The sequence below is a fragment of the Lacerta agilis genome, chromosome 1 (genome assembly GCF_009819535.1).
Source record: "Lacerta agilis isolate rLacAgi1 chromosome 1, rLacAgi1.pri, whole genome shotgun sequence".
Taxonomy (NCBI): Eukaryota; Metazoa; Chordata; class Lepidosauria; order Squamata; family Lacertidae; genus Lacerta; species Lacerta agilis.
In genome coordinates, this window is record NC_046312.1 from 20,002,131 (window position 1) to 20,027,691 (window position 25,561).

At 42.2% G+C, this 25,561-nt stretch overlaps 1 protein-coding gene across 2 annotated transcripts in view; it reads right to left on the minus strand.

Moving 5' to 3' along the window:
- PPP4R4 (protein phosphatase 4 regulatory subunit 4) overlaps nucleotides 1-25,561 on the minus strand; it is a 78,442-nt gene that overhangs the window by 12,587 nt on the left and 40,294 nt on the right. For both annotated transcript variants that reach the window (XM_033140548.1, XM_033140556.1), the window contains exons 6-17: nucleotides 20,904-21,010; nucleotides 18,101-18,208; nucleotides 15,615-15,736; nucleotides 15,338-15,460; nucleotides 12,589-12,758; nucleotides 11,682-11,801; nucleotides 8,770-8,847; nucleotides 7,228-7,311; nucleotides 6,595-6,777; nucleotides 4,465-4,570; nucleotides 2,728-2,875; nucleotides 320-464 (exon numbers count right to left, since the gene is read on the minus strand). In XM_033140548.1, coding sequence (XP_032996439.1) covers nucleotides 320-464; nucleotides 2,728-2,875; nucleotides 4,465-4,570; nucleotides 6,595-6,777; nucleotides 7,228-7,311; nucleotides 8,770-8,847; nucleotides 11,682-11,801; nucleotides 12,589-12,758; nucleotides 15,338-15,460; nucleotides 15,615-15,736; nucleotides 18,101-18,208; nucleotides 20,904-21,010 — 1,494 coding nt within the window. The remainder of the gene's footprint in view (nucleotides 1-319; nucleotides 465-2,727; nucleotides 2,876-4,464; nucleotides 4,571-6,594; nucleotides 6,778-7,227; nucleotides 7,312-8,769; nucleotides 8,848-11,681; nucleotides 11,802-12,588; nucleotides 12,759-15,337; nucleotides 15,461-15,614; nucleotides 15,737-18,100; nucleotides 18,209-20,903; nucleotides 21,011-25,561) is intronic.

Below are 25,561 nucleotides of genomic sequence, written 5' to 3' on the forward strand. Positions count from 1 at the left end.
AATGACCAAGGGTTGTGTCCAACTAAATTATACTGAGTAGATACATTGAAATTAATGGGGCTAAGTTAGTAATGTCCATTATATTTCATGAGTGGTATTCAACACTAGTCCTACTCAGAGTAAAACCAATGAAGTTAATGGTCATGAGTAAGGCCTATTAATTTCAATGGATCTACCCAAAGTAGGACTTAGTTAAGCACAACCCAATGGGTTTACTCTGTGTGTGACTAGCATTTGATACAACCCCAGGAAATTACTAAAATGCACTTGCAACATGAAAAAAATACTGGATGAGAAAAGAAGAAACCACCCCACATACTTTTTTAACAATGCTCAGAACATCTTTGTCTTTCTCCTCACACAGAAGTTTTCTTACACACAGTTCTAGCTGCTGCAGTAAATGCTTATCTGTGGGAACCTTGAGAGTAGACTTCACTTTTGGCAATAAATAACAAAGCTTCATTCTACAGAGGGAAAAGCAAGATTTATATAGGAGGAAAGTAAAGATCTGGCAACAGGTTAAGAAAAACAAACAGTGTATCTCTCCTTTATTAGTATCCCTTTGGTTTATGTACATAGGATGACAGGAAGTGGCCTTATATCAAGATAGACCTTTGACCCATCTAGCTTAAGAATGTCCACATTGACTGGTAGCGGCTTAGTGAAAAATACTGTGGTGCACATCACACTACCCCAGCCTCTCAAACTTACGTCCCTCAGATGTTGCTGGACTACAACTTCCATCATTCCTAGCTCTGGGTCCGGTGGTCAGGGATGATGGGAGTTGTAGTCCAACAACATCTGGGGACCCAAGGTTGAGAAAGACTGCTCTATCCTATATATTTTGTTTTGTTTACTCTTTTTAAAAGTGTGCATCCACCTTGACCCATGCATCTCTTCTGCCCTGTCACTTCAAATGCTCTCCCTTTTCTAGGTCAAAAGATTGCTGAGTTCTCAATTGCAAAGGAGCAGAAAGTACTGTCCTTTTCTTTAGCTTGGTCCTGTCTATCTATATAAGGTTTTAGGCCTCTGAGGCAAGGACCATGCTATTTATGTGTCCTCTCAACAGTACAATAGACACTGTACAATATAGAAACGCTAAACAATAAATGTTATGAGCTGTTGGAGAGATATAATGTTCCATCACTTAACAGCAACCAATTTCTCCTGGCCTGCTTTTTAATTATCCTTTCGTGTACAGTGTAGGGCAATAAAGTAATAGTAAGGGAACCAGGAAAAAACTGCAATCTTTGCTAAAATAAGGCAATGCAGTAACAATCTGCTGAACATTTCGGAGCAACGGGACATGCCACTTTGGGCAAAGCCCCCCTTCAAAGCAACCATTCTTAAAACATACGCTATCCTTTATGTATGTGAATTTGTGTAGATGTGTCCACAAGTCAAACAAACCAGCTGGTTCACCAGCCACAGCCATTTCTGGGTAGAAAGAGCTTGACCACAATAATCCATTCTCTAATAACCTCCTTTTTGGACTACTGCAATGTACTTTAAGATGACTTAGAGGCTTCAACTACAGCGGAATGCAGCTGGCATAGTATTAGTTCAGTTCAGTTAGTTGGAATCATGTGACGCTGATTCTAGAAGATTTACATTGGCTATCTACATGCTTCTGGGATGAATTTGAGGTGCTGGTAACCTATAAAGCCCTAAAAGACTTCGGGTCCAAAGAGCTGGAGGGACACCTCTCCCTGTATCTGTCTGCCCATGAGCCAAGATCAGGAGAGGAGGCCCCTCTTGACATTCTACCATTAAGACACATACATCATGCAATGAGACATAAAAGTGTCTGCTCTGCGGTGGCACTCCATCTATGGAATGTCATTCTCCTGGAAACATATTTGGCACTGACATTATTACTGCCAGAGAAAGATTCATTTGTTTCCCTGGTCATTTGCATCAGTCTTGTGGTTTTTGTAATTTTAAAGTTTGTACTGCACTCTAAGTTATACTTGTTCTTTGTTTGATTACTGTATTATAGTATTTTACATATTGGGGGGGTTGCAATTTTTTTTGCTGTACCCAGCCCTGAGAACTTATGATGAAGGGTGGGTTAGAAATGTATTTAATGTAATGAATACATAATAATCATGACAAGCTCTGCTACACACCCATTAGGGTCTTGCTGGAGTGTGGCCCTCATCTCCACCTCCTTTTTTGTGTCTGAAGTTGTCTATTACAGAGTCCCTTTCAACTTCAAAAAGTTATTTGCTCATGCTTCCTTTTTATATTATCTGGAAGGGTACATAGAAAACCACTTCGGCTTCTTCCTTGTAAATATTTTTCACACCTCTCTCCTCATATTTTCTTCTCTCCTCCATATGCCTCTGGGCCACATCATGCCTATTATATATTTTAATTTCTGTGCTGCTTAATACACAATTTGTCAAACAGCCAATATCAAACCTGCTTAAATCAGGAGAAATGTTAGCTTCAGACTTCAAAAGACTAAGGACTGCACTCAGAATAGATAACCTCTTCTAAGGATTGCCATGCCACTGTTACACAACAGTACAATATATTGCAGCATTAATACTGAGATAATACTGGGTAACAAACAAGGTGGCGTAGAGGTGAATTCTTACCACAATACTCAAGAAATGAATGCAAGGCTTCCCAAACAAATTGCCAATCCGCTATATACAACATCGATATAAAACATCTTGAACAAGCCACATAGATTTTTTTTTAACACAACTTGTGCAGTACCTCACGTTTGCAACTGGATCATGTGTAAGCTCAAGCACTGGGAGAAAGAAGTATTCACAGAAAAATGATTTGGAAAAGAGTTCTATGATGAATTCACATGTATCTAAAAAACGCAATCTGTTCCAGTAGCTTTTTCCTTGGCCCAACTCTGAAAAAAAATGATTAAAAGAAACTGACAATCACCATATGTAGATTTTCATTTTATTTTATTGCACAAGAAATGCATAGAAATGCAATATATAATCTCAAAGTTAATTTAATGGGATGAGCTCAATACAAACTGATCCTGAAAAATGTTGTATGTCAGTTTCAATAATGTGAAAAGATTAGTCATAAGTCCTGTCAAGACTCAAGACATAACACTGTTAATGTTTTAAATAAATCTGAAAGATCAAGAGATGACCGTGGGCTCCCTCCCCCTTCTTCCTGTTCTCTAGCATGAACTCCACCAGGGTTTAGCATTACATTGTACCAACAGCCAGCCTCCCACTTAAGGTGGGTCAGCAAACCAGTTTCAAGCCAGCTTGCTTTTCAATCTTAGTTAAGAGAAGCTTACCATGGTTAACACTAATCAAGGTTGACATTGGTACCATGGTACAGGGTTAAAGCTGACAAGAGAAAGAAGTGGAGGTAATTCATGTTAGAGAGCAAGAAAAGCAGAGGGGTCCCATGACCACACCCTAACCACAGCTGAGATCAGCAGTGTTTCATCTACACTGGACCCATTTATTTTCTCAATATGATTTGACCACCAGAAAAATGCAGCTTCCCATGGGAATAATTAATGCCTGGATTGGAAACAGAGATATATTTCATGCTATTGCCAATAAAGTTTGAAGTAAGAACATTTAAACTAATCAACTGTCTCTCATCCTTTACGTATTCTTTTGGTAGACCTACAAGTGCAGATCAGAAAGTCGGTGTCTGTCAGCCATTGTTACATTATTTAAAACCTCTAAATTTATAGATATAGATATATAGATGTAGATTAGATAGTTTTCAGAAACTTTAAAATGCAGCACTTTGAAAAATGGAGGCTCTGGTTACTCTGATACCAATATAACTGTGTTGAAGTGTCTCTGAACATGTTACACCACCATGGTTTCAGACCACTGGTCCATTTCTATTCCAGTTGGCAGGGGTTCTATAAGGTCTTGCTATATTGAGATCCTTCATTTATTTTACTTTATTTATTTATTTATTTATTTATTTATTACCTTTACATACCTTCCAAGAATGGTGTACATGGTTTCCCTCCTCCCTATTTTATTTCCTCCTTATAGCAACCCTGTAATGAGGTAGGTTAGGCTAAGAGATGGTGACTGGCCCAAGGTCACCAAGGGAGCTTCATGGCTGAATGGGGATTCGAACCCTGCTCTGTCAGGTCCCAGTCCAACACTCTGACCATTATGCTACACTGGCTCTCTCACACCTTTAGCTCAGAGATAGGGAACCTGAAGCCCTCCAGAGCTTATTAGACTAAACTCCTCACAGTCCCAACCTGCATGGCCCACTGATGAAGGATGGTGGAAGCTGTACAACAATGTCTACGGCCACAGGTTCCTCATCCCTGCTTTATCTGAAGATATAACTGAATCTGGGACCTTAAGATTGTAAAATGTTTGCTGCACTGTAAAGAGAGGAACCTTCCCCTCTTGTACAACTCTGCACACAGTTGCCACCCCTTTTTCCAAATTACACTGCTGTCCTCAAAACAAAGAGAAAATCAGGACTTACGCTCAATCAGTTTCTGGATGACTTCATGCCTCTGTTCTTGCTTGCGATTGTAACGTAAATATACACACAGGGTTCGAGCAGCTGCTTTTTGGACAGGTAAAACGTTCTTCAAGAAAGAAAGGAAATACATTTAATCCTACAGTCTCTGTAAGTATTCAGATAGGCACAGTGTTGATTGAAGAGCATTAAGGATAATTAATGGCTAATGGTATGCGAAGTGGGGGGTGAAGGGAGAGAGTAGAAAGCAACTGAAGAATTGGTACATAAGAAATCTGAAATGCACGTAAATTGAATTTGCCACTACTCCCCAAAGCCTAATCCTTAAAACTTGAATCTCAAAAATGAAGCATTTTCAAATGTTTATGTGATAGCGGGTAGTAAATTCTCAAAATCATTCCCAATTGATTGGTTTATATATTGCGTTTTACAGCTTATTTTATTTTGCTTATTTTTGCACATAACATATGCTAAGAGTGTTCATAATGTGACATTATTCCTACGGGGAGACAATCGGGCAGGGAGGGGAGCAGGGAAATGTGTGAAGTCAGTGCAAGTTTTTATTTCACTCATGAACACAGTCAGGAAATGGGGGGAGGGAAACACTTTTGTTTAAATGCAGAAGTCAATCTGCCCAATCCACTGAAGTGAATGGAGTAGGCTTTGGAGTTAGGCAAACCCCATTTGCTTCTGAACCGCTAACCTTGCAGCAATCAATAGATTAACACAGATGCCTTTGAGGTCTTCATCCAAAACATACAAGAAGCTGACTTTCCAAATGAGTGGATTTAGAATAGAGGTGTAAACCCTCTGGGAGGCTTCAAATAGAGCTCTTTCTCTTTTTGCTGTCTCAGCACAAGTAGTAGAGTTTTGACCACATTCCACTTTACTTTTAATTTTCAGAAGTTATGCTACCTGCTGAATACTTCAGTGACAAAATATACTTAATAGTAATGAAGAACATTAAAATAAAACAAAATAAAGTTCTCATGCTTCACACTGCTAACAAATGTTTTTCTACTACCTGGCATTTCATACTGCCGTGTCGTTTACTCTTTAAGGTTGAAATTCTACATCCAATTACCTGGGGATAAGACCCATTAAGGACGTGGGTGGTGCTGTGGTCTAAACCACTGAGCCCAGGGCTTGCCGATCAGAAGGATGGCAGTTCAAATCCCCGCAACGGGGTGAGCTCCCCTTGCTCAGTCCCAGTTCTTGCCCACCTAGCAGTTCGAAAGCACGTCAAAATACAAGTAGATAAATAGATACCGCTCCAGAGGGAAGGTAAATGGTGTTTCCGTGCACTGCTCTGGTTTTGCCAGAAGCAGCTTAGTCATGCTGGCCACATGACCCGGAAGCTGTACACCGGCTCCTTGGCCAATAAAGCGAGATGAGCGCTGCAATCCCAGAGTCATCCGCGACTGGACCTAACAGTCAAGGGTCCCTTTACCTTTACCTTAAGACCCATTGAACACAGTGGGGTTTACTTCAGATTAGATAGCAGCCCTGCTCAGAGAGCAGGAGAGCGAAAGATCCACCACTGCACCTGAAGCTCTGGCAGATAGTGCCAGCAGGGTGGAATCAACTTGCCAAGTTTGTCTGCAAGGCCATTTCCCCCCAAACCACGCCCACCCACTGACATCACTCCTGACACATCTAACGGGTGCTTGGGCATCGTTAAATTCTGCATTGGCTGCACACCCATTCCCAGCAGTTTGAAGGATTTAATCTCTGCTCATCCCACCCCATACAACTACACTAGTGGCCAAAATTGCAGAAACCTTTTGCAAAACGTGTATTTCTGAGGTTTGGTGACTAATAACACCACTTCTTTTTGGAGTAATACCATAAAATTATATACCAGCCCTCTCTGAGCAGGGCTGCTATCTAAGCTTGCTTTTGCCCTTCCCATATCTGAATCCAATTGTATCGAAAGAATGCACCACAACATCACCTAGGTGACCTCAGAGATCATTTCAATTTCAAATATTCTGATTATTTCTACTTTTTGTTAAGTATTTTTGTTTTTTTACTTGGTTTAGGGGGGCAACTGCCCCCCCCCGGCTATGCCCATGCCTCCTAAATTTCAGAAGGAAGTACAAGGAAGAAAGAGAGGGGTCACAGGGAACTCACGTTTGTCATAATGATGCTCAACATTCTATGCAAAAAGCGATAATAAATTTGATCACTTGAGATGACATGAGGCAGGCAGGCATATTTTTGTAGTAGCTTCTCATGAGTCCTCCATTTCAAAGAGGTTGCTGCTCTCTGCTCCGCTCTTGTTAGCGCTGGGATCAACTCTGGGAAATTCAATAACTAAAGAATGGCAAGGATCCAGGGGATGGGAGAAGAAATGCAAATTATATCATTGAACAACAAACTGCCATCTTTCAAATGCACACAAAGTCTACTTACTCTGCTATATGTGGTCTTCTGGACATTCACTGTGGTTCTCCCCCACCCCCAGTTGAATTCTCCCTAGAGCGACAGAGCAGGGGGCTACAGCTGAAAAGGAGGACTAGGACTCCCACCCAGTGTGCACACAAGTGCTTTGCATATGCACATGGGCTCTTTGGATCCCAACCGAATCCTCAATGTCAACTCCAGAAATAGCTTAGGTGGTGTGAGTTTGATACTTGGGCCATGTCTACCAAGCAGCAGAAGGAGTAATCTTGGTTGCTTTGTGCTACAAGATGGTAGTCAGTTGCCCCAAAGAGGCAATTGGGAAACACTTCCGATGCTCAGAACAGGATTCTGCCACCTTACCTTGCTCTCTGTTCCAATGCTTTCTCCTCCAGTAGAAAATAGTTCAAGAATTTCAGGAAGGTAGCCTATTAATGCATCTAACACCTAGTTAAAGAAAAGACGAGTCACTGTCATTTATGTGACAAAGACATATCATTAACGTTACATCTCTCTAGTTTTCATTTTAGTCTTCTCCACAGGACTACAGCTACTGCTGTGTGGGGAATTGAAGGGGAAAGGAAAATCCCCACCCTTATCTGTAGGATCCAGGAGGCAGTGGTGGAGGTAAGATACTATACAAGTCTACAGTCACTGAGTGGACAGTTAGTTGGCTGTGGTGCAGATGAAGGCTGTTAACATCAACAGAGATGCCTATCCAGTCAGCAACGGTATGTTCGTATGGTGCTAAAACATCTTTTGTCTCCCAGAACTTACAAAAAAGAGCAAATATCTGAAAGGCTGTCACATGGAAGAGAGCAAAATCTTGTTCACTGTTGCAGAACTAGGTGTAATGTGCTTAAAGTCACAAGATGATTAAGTTGGCTGAACATTAAGAAAACCTTCTTAATTGAAATAACAGTTTTACAATGCAACCAAATTCCTAGGAAAGTAGTAAGCAGACCCTCCCTGGGGGGTCTTCAAGCAGAGACTAGATAGCTATCTATCTCTGAATTTCCTGCATCAAGCATTGGTTAGACAGAGGCCTAAACCCCCTCCTATTCCACAATTCCTCTTCTTTCCAGCATATATTAAAATACTGAGAAACCATCAACATATCTATTGAACAATTCTTTTCTAATTTGAACATGCTTCAATCGGCTCATTTTTTCTTCTTATAACTTACTGTATTTTTCGTCTGTAAGACGCCCCCATATATATTTTAGGGGACTCCGATTTAAGAAAATGGAGGGAAATTTATCTGTATACAGTATAATACGCCCCCAAATTTTGACATTATTTTTTAGGGGGGGAACCTAGTCTTATACACAGGAAAATATGGTCTATTCTACAGCCTGACTTCATACATTTTGATTTACCAACATAAATTTTGTGACACAACTAAACACTTCATTGCAAAATGAGTTGTTATTAGTGTTAAGTAGAGAATTATTACTGATGACTCCTGAATATTATTTTAAACCTAGCCTATAAAATATCAGTAGTCTCTCACTGCTTTGTGCCATCATCTGCTGATAAATGATGACTTGATCAAGTCCAAGTATTCTACAAAGGTATTGAAGGATAGTAAATCCAAGATTGACCCGTTAATCCACGAATCAGTACTGTTTGAATGGCACTTCTGTGTTTACTGTACATTAGTTCATTTGGCTCCACATTTTTTAACCTCTCTTGGGAAGATGACATATGGGCTTAGGTGAAAAGAGTTCAGTCATCACTTTCAAATAAATCTTTACTAAACACTTATCATGTTCTTTATGACTAGACCATGCAACAAGCAGAAATGATTCATTCCACCAAGCCTTTCTTACTTAGTTTTGTTATAGTGTCATTTAGGATAATTGTAAATGATCTTAACGTAAGCAACAAATAGGTTTTTATTACCTCTAATGACTCATCCTGTAATAGGGCTACCAGTTCTTTATGTATTACATACACATCAGTATTTAAAAGCTTAGCAACCTGAAAAATACAGAACCAACAAAACAGGGACATTAGCCTTCTTAATCTGGTCGTATTTATTTTTCAGCAAGGTCTGAATAGCCAAAAGGAAACAAGGATGTAGACTAGATCTCTAATACCAACAATCATACTTAAGAGAGTTGAGGTCATGTCCTTTTCTCACTACTAAGCAGTGTGGCATCACACAGTAGCACAGAAAATGAACATCCTGGCAACAGCACACTTTCAAATTGTGCCCTTGGGTACTGAGATGACATTTTGCTTCTTTTTACATTTCAAATATCCAATATTTTGACACAGCCAAACATTTTAGCCTTCTGCCATGTAATTCCTATTAACTTAAAATAATATAGCTGATCTTCTCCTAGTTGGTCACGTATACTACTATACTAAACACAGTTCCCTCACTTTTTCCTCATTTCCAACAGAAACCATGGGTTGCATTCAGCTAGGTTTTACTCAGTTGACCCACTGAAATTAATGAGTACATTTACTTTGAGTAAAATATAGTTGAAAACCACCCCATATATTTCCACCATCCCACACAGGTCCATGGAATAGTGACGTTGACTGGACTGAATGACAAGTAGCTTCGAGGTTACGCAATATAATGGAAACTTTAAAAATAAAAAATATATATTAATGAATTGTCATCATCTGATAGATTCTATAAAATGGATTGGTTGATCACCTAGAACTTTTTCTTATGAGGATGTCAAAACAATAGAAAAAAAATTATCTAGCTCCCTGGATGAAACATACTTGTTAAGAGCTATGATTGTTTACTATCAGAACAGAAAGAGGGATCTGTAGTCATCTGCAGAATAATATATATTTAAAATATATCCAGTAGCAGAAATAAGTAGATTACTATGGTACAGGACAGCTGATGTAATCCAAGGTTGAAATTAACAAAAGGCACCAAAGATATGTATTTTTAAAGTCTAATAGGTAATTTTTAATTCATATGAAAAGTGTTTCAGATGAGTACATAAAATTATTATACAGCAACAGCCAATTAAAATGCCAGGTCTTACAGTCCTACATAAGTTATGCAGAAGCATTGCCAAGTACTGTATTTTTTGCTCCATAAGACGCACTTTTTTCCTCCTAAAAAGTAAGGGGAAATACCTGTGCGTCTTATGGAGCGAATGGTGGTCCCTGGAGCTGGATTGCCCAGGAGCCAAAAGCAGATTGTGCTTTTTATTTTACAAAGAGAAAAGGAAGTGTTGAAAGGACCCCGCTCAGCAGCTGATCAGAAATAGATTGGGAGAGAGATAAGAGTCCGGGCTCCCTTTCAGCCCCGCCCTCCTTTGTTGAATGTGCTGCAGAGGGAGGTTGTTTGTTTCCCCAGGACATGTGACTGGCTGATTAGATTATCTGTCTGGAAACAGTAGAAATGGCTCCTTTTCCTTAAGATTTTTCAGAAATGTGAGTTAAACCCCATAAAAATGGGGCTTTTCCTCTTTGTTTTTCCCCCTTTGCAAAAGGAGCTTTGCTTTCCCCCCTTTGCAAAAAAAGCTGCAAAACCTTTAGCTGATCCTCAAAAAAAACCCCAAAAAACAAACAAACCAGGGCTTTTCCCTTTGCAAAAAAGCTGCAAAGCCTTTAGCTGATCCTTAAAAAAAGGCCTTTTGCCTTTGCAAAAACAGCTGCAAAACTTTCAGCTGATCCTCAAAAAAGCCAGGGCTTTTCCCTTTGCAAAAAAGCTGCAAAACTTTTAGCTGATCCTCAAAAAACAACAACAAACAAACAGGGCTTTTAGAGGAGGAAAACCAGAAAAATGTTTTCTTCCTGGGTTTCCTCCTCTAAAAATGAGGTGCGCCCTATGGTCCAGTGCGTCCTATGGAGCGAAAAATACGGTACACCTCTCCCACCTCATCTCACATTTGTATCGAATTCCCTTCTGTTTTGATTCCCTCTTTCCCCTGTCATTGTACTGTTTCTGTCTGCTGACAAGGAAACAGAACTCTCCTTTGGCCCAAATTAATTTTCTAAAGCAAGACCCTAAAATCTAAAACTACATTATGCTGGGTTAAATCAATTAGAGCATCGTGCAAGAAACTTCCCTTCGCTCACCTCCCCCACATGCCTCTGCATTCCCCTCCTGATTTGCTTGGAGGGGTTGGCTTAACCCCCCAGAGCAGATTTGGGGGTGTGGGGTACATAGAGGGGGGGAGAAGGAGGGGAAGAATGAATACAGCCAATAGCTTTATTTGTTCATTCAGCCTTTATTGGCACAATTTAGACAATAAAAACCATTAAAAACCATGCATAAAACATTGGTTGTGCAGACATATTAAACACATAAAACATATAGAAGACTCAGTAGCCACCATTAAATAAAATGAAGGAGTTTTACATTTGAGTTTAAAAATCTTGACTACAATAGCTTTATTAAACTGTTGTCCTTTACTTCCTGTAAACAATTGGAAAAATCCAGAGTCCTAATAACACAATTTGAGTTGAAAATGAGCTGCGCATGGCCTCATGCACTTTATTTGTTCATAATGGGAAAAGTATACATAGATTTATATTATATTATATTATATTATATTATATTATATTATATTATATTATATTATATTATATTATATTATATTATATTATATTATATTATATTATATTATATGTATTATACATAAAATACACCTCAATGCAGTCATATGAAACAACCATAAACCAGTAAGAATCCAAGTTAGTAAGTTGTAAGTTGCACTAGTTTCAGTTAGGCAGGTTAGCATACACTAATACTGTCAAAGATGAACATATCAATGAGATTGTATACAATGAATAGTTGCTGAAATTAATCTAAGGAGTATTCCTTGACTTACTTCATAGAAGCCAATAGCCATCGTGTGCCTGACTAGGACTTCAGGGTCATGACATAGACAGAAGAATGTTGAGTACAGTTCCAAATTGAAATTTTTGGGATCCACGAAAACCATCATGGCCTAGGAATAGAAATGATGTAACATTTAATGTAGACAGGAACATATCATAACCACAAAGAGTGGACTCTTTCCCCAAATGCCTACCCTCATGTAGCCAAAAAGGAACAATTCAAATATAAGAAGGAAGCATCACAATGGGCTGTGTGGAATCCCAAGGTGTTTTTTTAAAAAACAGCAGCAGCAACAACAACTTTATATTAAAAACAAACCAACTGGGGGGTGGGGGACAGTGTGTTGTGGCCACATAATGCTGACTGACATTCAGGAGAAAGGGGACAGAAAACAGAGGATGGGGGGTGGGGGGTGGGAAATGGAACGGAGCGGATGGAACTTGAAGAGAAGCACTTTATACTGCAACATTTTGTTGCAGATCCCAAGAGAGCAGGCAAGTGGTAGTGGCCGTTCCACCATCCTCTGCCGCTGCCAGTGTAACAGCAAGGGATGCAGCCCTGCTAGCCTTATAGTCAGTGCTTTTTTTATTAAAAAAATGTTTAGAGGTACCGGTACTCTCATTTTGACTCAAGAAAAACACCATTTTATAGTTCAAATTGGGGAAAATAAATACAAAAGTACAAAGATTCACAAAATGTTTAAGGGTATGTGTACCCCTGTGTCTCCCCAGAAAAAACCTTTGGGGAAAGCATTCTGGAGGTGGGGACTACTCACCTCTTTAAAGCAAGAAGATTCACCAGATTTCATTTTTACTATTAAACTGATTTATATGAATTATAGACACATTGTGCACATATTATAAATGGATTTTTAAGCAAAATAGTAGCCCACTTACTGGTAAATTGTAAGCACAGTTCTTCCTCACTGAGATGTACTTCTTTTCCTGTTCTAGGGTTTGGAGTTGCACCTGGTTGTCATTGTGTCCATTTTCCTGCTCTAATCCCAGTGTGCAAAGCTTCTTGTAGAATTCCAAAAATCGCAAATGCTGCTCTGGTGTAAAAATCCCTTCAAACAAAGGCAATACGTGTTTATTATTTTACATTCACATAACAGCACAAGAATGGTCTGTCCAGTGAGTCGGGTTTGCATAGCAGCTACAGCATTGGAGTCAGGGCCGTTGATGCTTGGGTGCAGATACCTGCTTTGCAACAAAGCTCATTGGCTGATATTGGGCAAGTTACCCTCTCTCAGCTTTGCCTACCTTGCAGAGTTGTTGTGAGGTTTATTTGCACCATGATGTGGAAGAAACCCATTTGTTCCAGAAATCACAGTACAATGCCCTTGTCCATTCTCGTGAGACAACTCCCCTGGGAAAGTTTCCTATGTTAGTGTGAAAAGGCACTAAAAATTTGGAGGAACTAGATATTCATCCATGGGCACAATATTATTATTTCTGTATTATAGAATTTACAAATGCAAGTGCTACATCCCAACAAGCACCTTCGGGCATGCAGAAGGGCTTATTCACACACAGTAGGGCTTTCTTTCCTCTGCGCAAAAGCCAGCACTCCCTATCATGCTGCTAACAGTGATCTGAAATTTCCCTAAGACACAAAGCTAGGCATCATTACCACTGCATGTGATTTCAGCCACATATTCCTTTTGACCAGTGGTTTTCAAACAGTGTGATGTGGCACCCTGGGGTGCCTTGAATGATGGCCAGGGGTGCCGTGGGCAACACTGACCTCTGTCCCTCTTTCATTCCCTCCCTCCTCTGATGCCCTCTTGCACCTCTGCTTCCCAAAGGCTTGCACGGCTGTTTGTTGCAGCAGCAGCCCTGGCTACAAATGCCCCAAGGAAATGGTGCCTCTGGGGCTGGCCAGGGAGTCCTTCCCAGGCCCCTGTGGGGCAGTATGAGGAGGCACCTCTCTTTGGGGGAGGGGGGCGGCTCAGAGACCAGGGGCAGCAGCTGTGGCTGCCCAGAGGACTCAGGAGGAGAGGGGAGAAGAGGCTGAGGGAACACTCCACAAAGAAGGGTGTTTGGAAAGGGATGAGGGGCTGTCAGCTCTGCAGGCAAGGGGTGACTTAACTGGGCTCCTGAGCCCTCCAGGGATGCTGCAGAAAGAATGCAGTTGGCCAAGGGAGCCATGGACCCAAAAAGGTTGAAAACCTCTGCTTTAGACAGTAGCCATGGGGACTGTTTACTCCAGCTCTAAGGATTTAATATGAAAGAGGTATATATTCAGCTCTTGCATTAGGGCTCTTCTGCAATGTGTTGGAAGCAGATAAGTGCTAACCTGCACTGGATCTTACAGGGAGAAGGCATTGTGGGAGTAGGCTTTTGATCATTTAAGATAAGACCTTAGAGCTAAGGCATTGTCTGTTGTTTATAAGGCCTTAAGGCTAGTTCTGAAACTTAACACACTAGCAGAGATTTTACTTTCCAAAGCAGGAAGAACTATTGCACACCAAGTTCTTATCCTGAGAGGAGGAACTCACTGAGGCAAAGCTATTTGTATTGTTATCTTGCACATGCATATGGAAAATACTGACAATCCAAGGACAAAATATTACACGTTCCACAGGCTGGCATTCATTGTTAACACACTGAATATTCATTATACCGTATATTGAATAGTTTTCATGACTTCAGCATACATAACAAATGTAGATCAATGAATATTCATGTGAAATGTAAATGGAGGTATGTATGCTATATCTGTTATTATTAACGCCTTTTAAATGTGTGGTTGCAGCTACTGTACTGAGAGAAAGGGAATGGGTTTTTCCATCAATGCTCCCATAACATCAAACCTCTTTATAAAGAGGGTGTTTGCTGGAACTCTGTGGGAACCTGGCTTCAGTCTTTGCTATCATAATTGCAGGGGGTTGGACTAGATGACCCTCGAGATTCCTTCTAACTCTGGAATTCTATGATTCTGTGATTCTTAGCTGGAAGCAGGTAAGGGGCAGGGGTAGAATTGTTGTGATGTGGCACTGATCTGCTTTCGACTCTGTGCTACACCTCGCACTGACTGATCAGGAAATTCTTTATGAGAACCAGACTGATAAGAGCACAGAACCCTTTTCAAATTCCCTTCCATGGCAAACCTCATTTTAGTGTAAAAATCTTAGGTCAGACCTAAAGTTCTAAAATTTCTGGCACTTGCATACTGTTCAGAGATCTCTAGAATACTCACAAGAGGAATGTACCTTAAAATAGTCTAACTCCAAACAATAACAACAAATCTCTCCCTCTTCTGTTCCTCTTCAACTGTTACATCAAATAAAGGATTTAGAAAAATGTCAGGAACAACAGTTCACAGACAAGTCTGCCATTTCTGCTAGTAGTTAACAAAGTTTTAAATGAATTTTCAGAGGATGTACTGTATCTGTTTCCAATGCTATTGCTATGCAAACAAATGTAGACTATAAATTCAAATAAATGTCACATGTCGAGGGAGGGGGCAACAGCAAGTCAGATAATGTAATTATACACAGTTTTCACCTTGATCATATTTACTTTGTTATTAAAATCATTTATTTCATTTATTTTGGGTTGTAGTGATTAGGATACCAATGCAAATAAAAACAACCCAGCACCCCTTAAATATATATATCATACTAGGACCATTTGATCGTACCATATAGTCCATTACAAAGCTTCCCTAAATGGAAAGATAGTGAAACCAGAATAGATTCATCTGCTTTGAACGATTTTTCACAGAAGGATTTCACTAATGGGAGGACTGTTTGACTTCTATCATCTGAAAGACAGAAAATATTATAAAGATGAACAGAGCTATCCTTTTGTGATATTTAATCAAAATGTGAATAACAGCATATTGACAAAGAACGTAGTCTGGCAACCAGAGGAATGGCTGTAGTACTAGGTTCAATGCAAGTCAGTTCTGATCTTACCTGCATCAAACATTTCCAGCAGATTAACCAAGGTCTCAAAAGCTGCAAGACGTACACTGCTGCCTTCATCCCTCGCTAATTCTACCAGCTCAGGAAGCACTACATTTTTGGTTAGCTCAGTCCTACAAAAAGCATCAAAATATTTAGTAAAAAAAAGACAACTGCTGCACTATCCACAGATTCTCCAGAAATAGGCAGGGGTTTCAAGAACAAGCTTGCATTTCCCCATACAACGTACCTTGTAAACAGCTCAGAGGTTTTATTACAATCAAGCAGTATTTATGTTTTGTTAAATTATTAAGTCACCAGTCATAGGTAAAATGGCCATCCTTTCCTTTCTCTTTTCTCATTTTTATCAGAAACAGTGTGACCTTTGACATGGATATAATTGTTTGTTTATCCCAGCAACAAAAACCCAACCCCAAGAATCCCCATGTTCCCCCACCCATGAATGGGAGCTAAGTTAATCATCCCCTTTCCTCCCACCAACTGCTACTACAACTCAACAACCCCCTCAACTGCTTTTCACTTTAAAACACCCCAACCAATACACCAACAGATTGGATAGCACTGGACAGCACTGCAGGGTTGTTATATGCTGCTCTCTTTTAGCCCCCTGCCAGGTACAAGTCCCACTGGTGGGATCCACAGTGCTGGTAGCCAGCAGAAAGCCCCCAAATGCAGCATTCCATGGGAGAAGAGAGGGAGAGGCCGAGGCAGCCTGGGATACACCCGATCCTAAGATGGCCCCGATCCTAAGCTGGCCCCGCGGCCATCACATGCTGATTACTAACACCACCTCCAGGCTGGCACAGCAAATTGTCTGCACACCCACACCCATCACTACCACCAAAGCTGCGGGTGCGGGCCTGGCCCCATTGGTACACTGAAACACTGGATTTCTCCATTGTTTCCTCCTGGCAGCAATCACTTCTTTACCAAGGAAAATCTGTTATACCCCCAGGTTCTTTCAAGCCAAACCAGGAAGTCCTTTCTCCCATTGTCTGAATGCATAGAAAAAGTAGGAAGCCTCCAATGAACCAGGAAGTCCATTGTTGTATTCATTTCCAGAGAGAGCACACAAAAGAGGAGTGTGTATGTAGGTTTGCTTCCTCCACTGAATTTAGTGAGATTTGATTGTAAGTAGATGTAAACAGGAATGACAAAAGTGAAGGTAACGAAAGGTGACAAGGGAGCGATATAGCCAGATAAGGTGAAATTATGCTGGGGCAGGAATAGCTTTGCTGAAGAACTGGACCTTGAGGAAAGACTGGAAATGCAGAAAGGAAGTCCCTTGACAAGCAGAGAAGGAAGCTGTTGCAGGCCGAGGTAGAGGAGGCAGAGGGCACAGAGGTGGGAAAGGGAGAAGGAATCAAGGACAGGTGGATCTCTTGATGGAGACAGAGCAAGAAGCCAAGTAAGAAATGTCAGAGGTAGAAAGGCATGCAGGAGGCAGGTTAAGAAGATGGAAGACCAAGAAGGCACCCTAACATTGGACCAGAAAGTTAAGAGGCAGGGTGTTTTTTTAAGGAGTAGGAAGACATGAACATGCTTAACAAAAAAGGAAGAGCCAGAGAAAGATTGAGGATAAGGGCCAAACTACAAATAGCTGCATGCATAATTTGTCCAATATTTTCTTCTCTAACTGAAAACAGCCTCTGGGGCTGTGATCTTCGGCAGAAGAAAAGTCCTTTACTTTGGGCCATTTTTCTCTTTGAAACCCACGTCCCAGGCTGCTTTTTCATCCTGCAGCACAAAAGATATACCAGGTAGGTGCATGTATATTTTTGCCTATGGGGTAAAACACAACTGGGGTGGTACTTTGAGGCACCCGCAAGGTTTTTGTGACCATGAAAAGGAGAAAAGGGAAAGGAATCACTGAATACAAGATACACTTGGCTGCATGCAATATGTGATGAGACCCTGAGAATGTGTGCAAAACTGAGAGGGAGGGAGACAGAACTGAAGGAAGAGGACCGAGGAAGCAGGCTGTAAGAGTTAGGAAGCAAATGAAGCAAACAGATATGGCAGTGGGTGAGAGGGTGGGCAGTGGGTGATTCACACTGGACACAGGGAGAGAGTCTATATAGGTAGGAAGTAGTATACTAGTTTTTCTTCTATATTGCTTTGTACCAGTATTTTAAACATCTGACGAACTAGGTTTTCGCCTGTGTATATGTAGACGTCATAGTAAAGGGGCCACAGCACTTTCTGTTGCAGATCAGGCATGGGCAACCTTTTTTCTAAGAGTAGCTGGAGTCAACTGAGAACAGGACTGAAGCCAGCAGTAGGCATGTCTATCCCTTTTTCTCTCTTGTTCTTTCTGCTACTGCCTTCCTCCTCCTCCTCCGCTGATCATTTACAAAGGGCTTATTTGAATTAGGTTACAGGCCACATAAAATTAGGCCGAGGGCCACAGGTTGCCCACCCCGATTCATGCCGTTAATCTCCTGAAATCATTTCCACTCTGTAGTAATTATGCTCACCCTATTCCTTGAGCTATAAGCTCCAGTTGCCGACACATGCAGGAACGAACTTCATATTCTACATCCTGGCAGAGTGATTTTACCAGCGGAAGAATTTCTCTTTTAATTCTAAAAAGGCAAAAATTGCATTAATCAATAGACAGGAAAACCCCACTCCATTTAGTTGACATGTCCAAGTTGAATAATATGAAAGTAAAACATCACATTCAATATATAAACTTCATTTCTGCTTTTTTGAGTTTTGCATAATGAAGTAAGATGTAAGGGAGATACTGCAATTTTTAGAAATACAGTGGTACCCCCGGTTACGTACTTAATCCGTTCCGGGTTACAGTACGTAACCCGAAAAGGGCGTAACCCAAACAATTCGTAGACCAGAAAAACCTGAAAAAACGCAAAAAACACTCTGCTAATGCGCAAATTGCATGTGCGTCAGGTTGCGCTTCCGGGTTAGCGGAGTTCGTAATCCGAAAAGTACGCAACCTTGAGCATACGTAACCCGAGGTACAACTGTATATAGGCATGACCAGTGGTGTAGCATGGGGGGGGCGCATGGCCCCGGGCACATTTTTTGAGAGGCGCAACAAGGCGCCCCCACAACATGCGCCCCCATCAAAAGGCCGGAGCCACAGGAAGGGAAGCCATGCACAGGGCCAGGCCTCTGGGGCTGGGGTGGCAGCGGCACCCACTTCTCTTTGTGGTCAGTGAAGGGATGCTCATGAGTGCCCCACCCCTGAGCTGGACAAGAGGGGAGAGGAGGGCATAGCTGCTGCAGCCCAGGGGCGTCGCTGGGGAGGAGCGGTAGGGGCGGTACGCCCCCAGTGACAGGGTGAGCAGCGGCGGGTGGGGGTGTCAAGCGGCGGCCCCTCCCGTCACTCCCACGCGCCGCCGCTCCCTCCGTCACCCCGGGAGCAGCGGACGAAAGGGGAAAAGGGGGGGAAGCAAACTGGCGCTTTTCTCCCCTTTCGGACGCTTCTTTCAATGCTGGCTGGGCTGCAGAGCCGCAGCCCAGCCAGCACCGAAAGAAGCGTCCGAAAATGAAAAGGGGGGGAAGCAAACGGGCGCTTTTCTCCCCTTTCGGTCGCTTCTTTCGGTGCCGGCTGGGCTGCAGAGGCGCAGCCCAGCCAGCGCCGAAAGAAGCGTCCAAAAGGGAAAGGGAGGGAGCAAACGGCCGCTTAAACGCGCCTGTTTGCTTCTCCCCCCCGCTTTCGGCCGCCCCTTTGGGCGCCAAAAGGGAGAGAAAAGGAAGCAAAGCTGGTGCGTTCAAGCGCCCGCTTTGCTTTCCTTTTTTCCCCCTGCGGGGGCATCCCCAGGGGCGTGGCATCGCGCTGTGCACGTGCGTCATGACGTCATGACGCATGCACATGCCGCAATGCCCCGCCCCCAGGGGTGCCTCTTGGCTTGCCGCCCCTGGCAGCCAGGGGGCTAGAAACGCCCCTGCTGCAGCCGCCACTGCCCCTCCAAGGACGAAGGAAGAGGGAGTGACCAAGGGGTGGAAGCGGCAGAGAGGCTGCGGCTTAGCATGTCATGTGAACCAGCCCCCAAACTGAATAGTTTTGGACGATTCAGTCTATTACTTGTTTGAGTCATTGTCACATGTATCAATATTACACATGTGTCAATATTACTCACAAAAATTCGTGCATCTTGAAACATTTTTTAAGCTGAGAACTGTGCTACAACCATCAGAAAAGTGTGGAATCCAATAGTTTTCTACGTTACATTAGTCCAGGAGGTGCATTCATATCAGAAATCGTGATATCCTCAGGCATCCCTATCAGTGTAGCTACAAAAAAGGGACTGAGTTTGGGACACTGGCTGTGTAGCTTAATCCCAAAATCTGGTGCACAAGCACATGAGTTCAGGATGTGGCATTCCAAAATCAGCATACTTTTGGTAAAATCTAATATTTGGTGAGCATTCTAAGTACAACAGTAGCACACGGGAATACACCACCAAAAATATTTAGAACTGTGATACCTGCCTATAAAGCAAAACGTTACTGTGAATTCAGCAGCAGAACCTCACATGAATAGCAGGCCTTCATTGACTTTGACAGAAGATAAGTAATCAGTTGCTAGAGGGTACCCATCACAGCTGAGGGCATGCTTTCAAAATAAACCTTTATGTGGGATTATAATAGAGTTTTGCAGAGAAATTGAAAGCAAACTGGCAAAAAGTATTGGACAGTGAGATCTTCCACCTTTAAAACAAGACTGCTGTGAACTTGGACCCAACATTAATAAATCTCAGGGCATCTGCTGTGACACTTTTATTATTCTGAGAAATTTTAAGACAAGCAAAGAGATCCCAAGGCTATCAGAGGAACAAACAAGGTGGCACTTGCAGATGAAAAAGGAACGCCCTGGCTGTTACTGAAATTGGCTTCATGCAGAATGGGATGTTACCATTTTATCCACAATCTCTAATATGGGGCAGCAGTCTTGGCAAGGAGTTTGGAAACGATCCCAAAGAAAAACATGGCAGCCAATAGGAAAATTATGGAAATCAGGATGAAATTGGACAATTCATTTAAGTGACCTTGAAAATTCAATAGTGCAGAATAACACCTTTTTGGATTATGCCCTAAGTGTGAGAAAACACTGTGGTCTTTATTATGGGTACAACCTAAGAATTACTCATGCTGTGCCACCTTGGTGAGCTTTTGGAGAAAGGATAAGGATGCACAGCAGCAGCATTGGTAGATTGAGTGCTCATTTACGAACACAAAAGCAGGTCAATTTGTTTCCCTTTCTGCAAGTTTTAATTATTAGGACATCTGAAAAACACACAAGCTACTCACATATGAGCTTCAAACTTGTTAGCTAATTTCCCCAAGATTTTACAACTAACCAAGCGAGACTGAAGTGTTTGGGAAAGCTGTGCCTTGGAAACAAGAGGATTCAGGATCTATGGGGGGAACAGAAGAAGAAATTCAAACGGCAAATCTAGGGCTAAACAGGAGCAAAACAATAAAAATAATCAAGAACTACTTCACATATTAAAACTGATGTTAGTGTCAGCTGCCCAGTCAGCATTCTTGCAAGTTACAACATTCACACCCTACTTGAAGCAATATGGGGTACACTCTTTCACCTTCAGAGAAATGACCTCCATGTAAGAAAATTATTGGCCTTCTAGTTAATTCCAAAAAATTCCAAAATGCAGACTAAGGGGATGTTGGTGTAAATTAGCTGTACTCCTTATGTAAGATCAGAAAGAAGACAGGACAAGGACATTTATAATTATATTGCAAAAGTAGCACTTCCCACCCCTTTCCAGGAGATGACTTTTTCACAGTACATTAAGAACACATACATTAACAACATTAAAGTGAATTAAGAGCATCGGAGCTCAAAATATTACAGTATTATATGCTTTCAATTCTGTGCTTCTTGCCAGAGGCTTTGTGACCCCCACTAATTGGGACTAGCACGTTGCTTTGTAAATGATTTCTAAATATTTAGGAACATGTAAGTTATCTGCAGTAAGAATCATATAAACCAAGAACCACTTCTGACTTTACAGTTTTCATTCATGGAGATGCTCCCACAAGGCACTCCGTGAGAATTGTTGACATGAGTCTCAGGCAGTCCAAAGGCCAAGAAAACGCTCAGGTTGAGAACGCAATCCATGCATAATCCACAGCGTTGTGTCTGCGCATGCGCGGGCTGCGATTCGGCACTTCTACACATGCGCCGAAACCCGGAAGTAACCAGTTCCAGTACTTCCGGGTTCGGCACAGTACGCAACCTGAAAACACGCAACCTGTAGCGGCCGTAACCCAAGGTATGACTGTATTCCTGTTTATAGGTGCATTCAGACTAGTACTAGTTTATAGGTGCATTCAGACTAGTACTCTGACTTCATTTCAATTTGTCATTCCCTGGCTTTAAACTGCCTGGGGTCTGGAGCCAGGGAGTCTTGCAGCAAGACCAAAGAGCTCCACAATCTGCAGCATCACAGCAGTGCAAAAAAATGATGGAGCTGCTGCCAGGCTATACGCTGCCCTTGGACACCACCAAAGCAGCTGTTATTAAAAGATACTGCTGTTTGCTGACTCTGCAATTAAGAGGCGACAAGAGGGACTGAAAGAATTTCACACAGTCCTAAAATGCCTCAGATTTTTCCCTAGGTCCTCAGTCTGAGAAAAATGTTGAAGGAAAAATGCCAAGCTGCTGTATATCCCACATACCTGGCCATCTTTCTGCCCATGATCTGCTCTACTTCAGCCCAATCACCCTATTTACTTAGTGATCATCTGTCTTCTGCTTTGACAATGCCTCCAGGCATCCAGCCCTAACCTACAGGCTTCCTTTGGTGATTCGTTTAACAGGGCATGCAATATAATGAACCGCCATCTTGAGAACAAAGGAATAGGAGGGGGGGAGAGAATGGTAGGAAACAATGTGTATTGATTTTTACAGCAGGGGGTTCTTTTGCTCTCAGGATGGCAGGTGGCACTCAGTGCAAGATGAAGCAAAAAGAAAACATTTATGAGGTTCGTGCCTGTCCCTGTGGAGTGCCGCATGGGCACTTGTGATAGACGCGGACAGCCTGATTGGATGGGCAGCAGGTAAGAGCAAAACAGAGACACTTCTTTCTTTGGGGAGTGCCATTAAGAGTTTCAGACTATGGTTGGGGAGACCCAGGCTCAAATCCCCTCTCAGCCATGAAGTTCACTAGCCAGTCACTATCTCTCAGCCTAACCTACTTCACAGGATTGTTGTGAGATAACTGCAGCTCTTTGAATGGTCATTTCATAGAATCATAGAATCTCAGAGTTGGAAGGAACCCAAGGGTCATCTAGTCCAACCCCCTGCAATGTAGGAATCTCAGCTAAAGCTTCCATGACAGATGGGCATCCAATCTCTGTTTAAAAACCTCCAGGGAAGGAGAGTCTGCCACCTCTCATGGGAGTCTGTTCCACTGCCAAACAGCTCTTGCTGTCAGGAAGTTTTCCCCCAAATGCTTAGTCAGAATCTCTTTTCTTGCAACTTGATGCCATTGGTTTGAGTCCAGTTTGTGCAGTTTATATGTATGGATTTGTTCAGGAAGCCTCTAGGCTGGGCTTTTTCTCAGTCGGAACTTGCCTCTCAGGTGGGCGCCATTGCCATTCTAAGAGAACAAGGGACCTCTTTTTCTAGAAAAATAGCACTGCCTCTAGGTCAGTTTGGGTGGTTGACCTGCCCCCGCCCTCCATATGGCTTCTCACTCAGTCTTCTCTTAACTGCTACCGCAGAAGTACTGTTTCCTAACTCAAACGTTTGGATGTGGCTTTTCCCTTTCTTTGGGGCCTGCCAGGCTATTCCCAATAATAAATACTGAATCTGCATACACTGGACGCTCGGGTTGCGAACGTGATCCGTGCAGGAGGCACATTCGCAACCCGCAGTGTTCGTACCCCGTGCTGCTGTGTCTGCGCACGCGTGTGATGCAATTCAGTGCTTCTGCACATGCGCAAAGCACAATTTAGCGCTTCTGCGCATGCGCCGAAACCCGGAAGTAACCCATTCCGTTACTTCCGCGTTCGGCACGGTGCGCAACCCGAAATCGTGCAACCTGAAGTGGCCATAACCCGAGGTATGACTATACTTGCATCCCACACCCAACACCTACACACACTCCCAAAAATATGCATTCACTTATTTCAATTTCAGTCTTGATGCAGTGAATAGGGGGTGGATTCCTGTCCAGAACAATGACTGAACGTTTGCTTCTCCTTAACAAGACACATGATTCTGCACAAGAAAACCTAGTGCTCAAAAAACCCCAACCTCAAACAAATGAACCAGACTGGTTAATTCATGTTATTTTCTATTGCAGACCACTTGAAAGATCATAGTGGTCTGAGCACACCGTAATCCATCCCCATTTTGTTATCTCTCTTTCAGGAGTGGCCTGTGGGGAAGCGTCTGTGAATGAAATGTGTGAAATCAGAAACAAACCTAAAAAGGAAGACTTGACATTTAGAGCAAATGAAACTCCAGAGTGCTTTCGTCTACTCTAATTAATTAGATTATGAAAAGGCCTACATGCCATACCTGACACGAAGCTACAAACATCTTACCAATTATATTCTGCACAACGCTACTCATGAAAGTTAATATTATCTTGTTTTTACAGTGTTTCCAGGGAGAAAATGCAAGAAGTCAATTAATTTTTTAAAGTGGATTTTTTAAAACCAGAAGTGCTTTGCACCTCCCAAAACCAAAGTTTATAGTTTTTTCACCCTTTAATTGCATTTTTTTGAATTCTTGTCATTTATTTCATTTCCTGTGCAACCATTCATTTGATACAGCTTTCCTTCGGTAGGATGCCTGCCCCTTCTCAGAATTTACAATGGAGTGTGCACAACATACTGAGAACTATTCCTATGCCAATAATATTTGACATTTGTACAGGATATTCTGACTGTTCAAAAACCCTCACGTACCTTGTGCCTTCAACCTTTACAACTGCCCTACAATTTAGAATTTTTATTTGTTTTAGTACTTTAACTTCTGTATGTTTTAAAGTATGGCTGTAAATATTTATTGATTTTGTTGCTTTATCTTTTTGTAAACTGCTTTGAGAGTGGAGTTTTGGGGTGCAATCAAGCAGCGTATAATCTTTTTGAAATAAATAAACAAACTTGTGACTCACCAAGCTAGACAAGCACAGCTTACCATACCACCAAAATGGCAGGCCGCCACATGGCCTGGTAAGCTGCATTCATTCAACTAGATGGGCCACACGTTATCTATGCTTGCTTTTCAACAGGGTTTCCCAAACTTTGGTCTCCAGCTCTTTTTGGACCACAACTCCCATCATCCCTATCTAGCAGGACCAGTGGTCAAGGATGATGGAAACTGTAGTCCAAAAACAGCTGGAGACCCAAATTTGGGGAAACCTTGCTTTAAAACAATCAGTATGTCAGATGCTTGCACCCTTGCCAACCCAGAACTACCCCTATCTCATCCATCCTGGCAGGTGCAATGCAGTGCCACCAACAAGACACCACTGACTTGCCCCCCACCTCAACCACTGCTGTCTTTGCATGGATTGAAATTCGCTTCCAGTGCCCTTTAGATGTTCTCCCAGTCACATGAGAGCAACCTATCTGTGAACAGCTCCAGTGGGGCTGAGAGAATATTCAAAGGAACCAAGCACAGGGGAGTGAAACCTATTTATTGGGTCCTTCCCATGGAATCAGCACTACTCCAGGGGGATGAGGGAATTCAGATCTTCTCCTAGTCACACAAGAGCTCTTACAGGTAACTGGCTCCCTTGCACCTGAAGCAGGAAAGAGTAACCTGTGGCTCTCCTGTGGTTAATACTAAAATTCCTATCATCCTTGACCGTTGGTGATGCTGGCTGGAGCTGATGGAAGTTGGAACATGTGTCATTAACAACAGGAGTAGCTTCAGGAACTGGGATACCCCTACTTTGGCTCATGTTCACATATTTTGGCTCATGTTC